The 4,832-nt window shown below is 36.2% G+C and overlaps 1 protein-coding gene across 1 annotated transcript; it reads right to left on the bottom strand.

Moving 5' to 3' along the window:
* Positions 1 to 3,890: 3,890 nt before the first annotated feature.
* Positions 3,891 to 4,832, bottom strand: LOC128732887 (protein windbeutel). The gene is made up of 2 exons (XM_053826315.1): positions 4,626 to 4,832; positions 3,891 to 4,567 (listed from the first exon to the last, which is right to left on the bottom strand). The coding sequence occupies exons 1-2, from the start codon at positions 4,828 to 4,830 to the stop codon at positions 4,002 to 4,004; spliced, it is 771 nt and encodes a 256-aa protein (XP_053682290.1). The 5' UTR covers positions 4,831 to 4,832; the 3' UTR covers positions 3,891 to 4,001.

Below are 4,832 nucleotides of genomic sequence, written 5' to 3'. Positions count from 1 at the left end.
TATTTCGAAAGGTCCAATGTGCAAATGAGATTCTTTTTGCGCCTCCTCTCTTACGCTTATTACGGCGGCATAAATGCACTTGAATGCATCTATTTTGCATGGAACGGTTGCCGGTGTTATTGGAAAGCTAAAATCCTTTAGAACAATTGGGTTGAAATGCATTTATGTCTCCGTAATAAGCATAAGAGAGGAGACGCATAGAGAATCTCTCATTTACACATTGAACCTTTTGACATGTTGGTCGAGATTTCCACGTTTATCTGTAAGTAAAAAATAAAAAGGTTTGACAAAACGGGTCTTTTCTTTTAAAAAGGAGGTACTGCCACTAATCGTGGGGGGTATCAATCGGCACCAAATTTAAGATGTTTGCTTTCTGACCTATAATGAACAATCTGACAAAATTTGGTTCGAATTCGTGAAGGTCGATTACACGGTTATCGGATACTTTGCATGTGTTAACTTTAATAGATAATTTTCAGATTTCACATCTGAATAACTTGAGAATGGCTGGGCCTGGAAACAGCTTATTTAAGGCTTTAGTTCAAAGTGATGTGTATAGAATTTGACTCTGTCAGTTTTATAAAAATTACAAATTCAAATACAAATTAAAAATAATATTTGACCTGGAAATGCCCATTTCAAATGACATATAAGTTGGTATAACAAAGGTTCCTTTCACCACTAGGTGGATTAAATCGGGTTTAACCTGAATATTTGGTAACTCTATTCATTTCCACACACGCGCAAGACGCGCACCCTATGAACTTGTTGTTTTGATTTGACGAAAACAAACGTCTTGAAAACATCTCAAACATGCGCGAATTCTAAAGTTTCGGTTTGTATAATTGGCTCGGCAGTTTAGACTAAAATGGCCTATTTTGAGTGCTGGAGAGAGATAAGTTGCATATGAACTATATTGCCAAAGCTCCTGAGCAAGAGAAAACGCATTAAGATTTGCTTTTTTTTTAATTTACCAGTCCACTTTAACGTCAATTGTGTGTGACGCTTGATCGGTTTTTAATGTGAACGCATTCATACCACCGGGGTACAGATTAAAAATGTTCAGATTAAAGAAGGTCATACCAACGGGGGTACACGGTATGTAATTTGACTGTTAGAAAATCTTTGCCGAACATGTCAAATGCGTATAAATACTGTAGAAAGAACTGTGGTCAAAAAATTGATTTTTGTAGTCTCCACAAAAATGGTTCTTTATCTCTAAAACTATAATAGCTAGAAGGTTACTTTCTTTGGCAAAGCTCTTTATAATAATCTTTTCAAAAATTTTGTAAAACTTTGTTTAGCTGTATCTCTTACTGTTCAAAAAATAAATTTTTTATCTTACTTTTAGGGGGATTAATCAAATAATCGTTCATGCCATATGAAAGAGCTTCTAACGCTGAGAAATTGCGCTGAACATACTTAACCAGTATAATCAACCATTTCGGCGCAATTAAAAAAACGCGTGTTCTGATACCAATGGGACCACTGTGCGCTGTCCCGGTTGACAACCATTGGCGGAACAAGGGGGGGGGGGCTAGGGGGGGCTAAGCCCCCCCTAGGAGAGATTTAGCCCCCCCTAGAAAAATTGACTTGGCCGACCAATACAACGGGCGGAAAAAAAAAATCCGGGGCTATAGCCCTCCCTAGAAATGAGCGCTAGTTACGCCAATGTTGACAACACATCACCAGTGACATCAATCATCATCACTGCCACTTGATCGCACTAGTCGCGGTTCAAGACACAACCTCACGATTAACGAAACACTACTCAATAATAGCCAGATCACAGCGCGTCAAGCGGTCGCAAAGGAGCTTCCTACGTTTAGTGGTGCCCCGGCGGATGGCCACTATTCTTTGCGACCTATGAAAATACAATACGAATGTGTGGCTGTACGTCAGAAGAAAACATGGTTAGACTGCAACAATGCCTTAAAGGCAAAGCGCGAGAAATAATAAGATGCCAGCTCTTGCATCCTACTAACCTGGACTGCGTCATGTCCACACTTAAAATGTTTTTTGGACGTCCACAGATCATCATTAACTCTCTAATTCAAGAAGTAAATAAGATTCCTAATCCTACAGCGAAAAACCTAACTTGTACAGTACATTTTGCGCTCGGTGTTCGAAACCTGGTTGTTACGATTCAGGCTAGTAATATGGAGAAACATCTATGCAATATTTCGCTTCTGCAAGGACTCTTTTATCGACTTCCACCAATGATACAACTCAACTGGGCAATATTTCGCTTAGGCATGCAGCGTGCTACATAGCTAGACTTCAGTGAATGGCTGTATAAACTAGCTGAAGCAGCAAGTGTAGCCACATCGTCGTCCATTGTCGGTGGTAGTGGGAGGTTGCGGTGTAGTAGAAAAGACGATGGTTTTTTGAACACGCATCTAGGAAGTTCGAGGAACGAGTTCAGTAAACCTATTATTTGCGTGATCTGTGCTGGAACGTGCGATGCAGTGCATAAGTGTCCGAAATTTCTAGACCTTGAATATTCGTCGCGGTGGGACGCTTTACGTTTTTATGAGCTTTGTCGGTGCTACTTAGGCTGTGAACCATTTCGCAAAATTTTTAACTTTTTGGTTAAAATTTGACAGTTCGATGGTTATTTCTCCTTGAGTGGTTAAAATCAGTTCAGAATGCCCAGTACCCAGTAAACAGGGTTACTTGCAACACTTTTCTGATTTTGCGTTTCTCATGATGAATATGGGTCATTCCACGGGAAATTTACAGTCAAAATTTTTTTTTCTCTTCGGGATATTTTTTTTACGTTCTTTGTTCAAAAAAAATCGACACGTATTTTTGCATTTCGATGTTACTGTTGGAATTCGCAAGATATGATTTTTTTAAATATTGTAATCCGAAAAAATCACTATTTTGTAAATACTGACTGTAAACATAGTTTGTAATATCAAAAAATGACTTTCTACTAGATGTGTTCACTATTCCACAAGCTTTCAAAATTGGTATACCATACCTCCTCTCGATTGTTTTTCAATAGTTAAATAGCGTATTTTTATAAACAATTGCAATTTTTTCAAAGTTGGAACTTTTTTTACACGATTTTTTTTACTTTAAAATATTTGTTCATCTTTCTCGAAAAAGCATGCAAAATTTGGAAATGGAGAAATGAAAACTCTGGAAGTTATGAGTTTTTATGTCTCAGCGCGTGTGTTAATGTGAAGCGAGCGGTGATGCTCAATCGATGTTCTAACCCACGGGCAGCTTCATAACGAGGCCGCCTTTGATGCTATTAAGTGTAACGTGTCGTTGAAGCACGCGCGTTCGTCCGCTCGTTTGCATTAACGTGCGCGCATCGATATAAAAATTCATAGCTTCTAGAGTTTTCATTTCTCCATTTCCAAATTTTGCATGCTTCTTCGAGAAAGATGAACAAATATTTTAAAGTAAAAAAAATTGAGAAAAAAAAGTTCCAACTTTGAAAAAATAGCAATTGTTTATAAAAATGCACTATTTAACTATTGAAAAACAATCGAGAGGAGGTATGGTATACCAATTTTGGAAGCTTGTGGAATAGTGAACACATCTGGTAGAAAGTCATTTTTTGATATTACAAACTATGCTTACAATCAGGATTTAAAAAATAGTGATTTTTTCGGATTACAATATTTTAAAAAATCATATCTTGCGAATTCCAACAGTAACATCGAAATGCAAAAATACGTGTCGATTTTTTTTGAACAAAGAACGTAAAAAAAATATCCCGAAGAGAAAAAAAAATTTTGACTGTAAATTTCCCGTGGAATGACCCATATATAATTCATAATATATAAAACATAGGTATAGAAAACAAAAACGTAGTTCTACGTTTAAAATATGAGCCCTGTTCAAAAGTAGTATGGATCAATATCGGATGAGCTAAGTATGCGAAGTTTTTTTAATTAGACAGTCTTCAAACCCACCAATTTTCATTTGATTCTGAAACGTGTCGTGTTATGTATTGGAATTCAAGCAAATGTCAACAGGTGTGTTTATAATTCGTCACTAGGAACATTATTGACTACATGTGAATGTTTTAAAAATGATTCCATTATATTTAGCTTTATGTTAAGTTCGTTTTTCTTATTAGCGCTTATCTTTTCTGTAAGCAGTTTTCGAACGCGAGTTTTCTCAGTATCAATAAATTGTGCTACGGTCTCTTTTACTTGAGTCATTTTTTTCATTAGCATTAGATATAGGTTGAAGGAGAATTGCGTTTTTTCGGTACTATACAAATGCTCCTTTTTCATAACTTCAACAATAATGTCATTCGCTTCTTTCGAATTTCCTACTGATCCAAACATAATAGCCAGTTCATCGATTTCTTTTAAACAACCTGGTAAACTAATATATAAGTCGGTATGTGAATTGACAAATTTCCTAAGGTTATCTACCGTCACCTTATCTTCATATGGAAAAATCTTGAAGCTGCTCAATGAGGAGTTATTAAATAATGTTATTACTGGATACTTCTTCGGAATGTTGAACCGCTGGCCTAAGGCAGTATTTTCCTTGTCGCCGTAATCTTTAATGCTCACCAATGCAAAAAGTAAATCATCTGCAACAAAACTTTAATTATCCATTTTATTTTAAGGAAACAATATCACTAAATCAACCTATGTCATGAGCATCTAAAGCTAATCCAGTAAATGCTTCATGGTTATCTCCGTATGGAAACGCTACATCAAATTTTACCAAAACGTACTTAAAGCGTCTTACAATTTTATCGAATATCAGCTCATCTAATTCCAGACATCCTTTAGATGCTGAAGATTGAATGATATGAAATGATAAAGGTAAAATATAAAAGAAAATATTCATAT

This window comes from Sabethes cyaneus, chromosome 1 (assembly GCF_943734655.1).
Source record: "Sabethes cyaneus chromosome 1, idSabCyanKW18_F2, whole genome shotgun sequence".
Taxonomy (NCBI): Eukaryota; Metazoa; Arthropoda; class Insecta; order Diptera; family Culicidae; genus Sabethes; species Sabethes cyaneus.
Note: the sequence above shows the minus strand (reverse complement) of the source record. Positions and strands in the feature narration are given on the sequence as shown.

Bases quoted from the DNA above. Each gene is read 5' to 3' on its own strand.
- LOC128732887 (XM_053826315.1), bottom strand. From the start codon at position 4,830: ATGAATATTTTCTTTTATATTTTACCTTTATCATTTCATATCATTCAA. The intron at 4,568-4,625 runs GTTGATTTAGTG...GTTTTGTTGCAG, and splicing joins TTTAGATGCTCATGACATAG to ATGATTTACTTTTTGCATTG.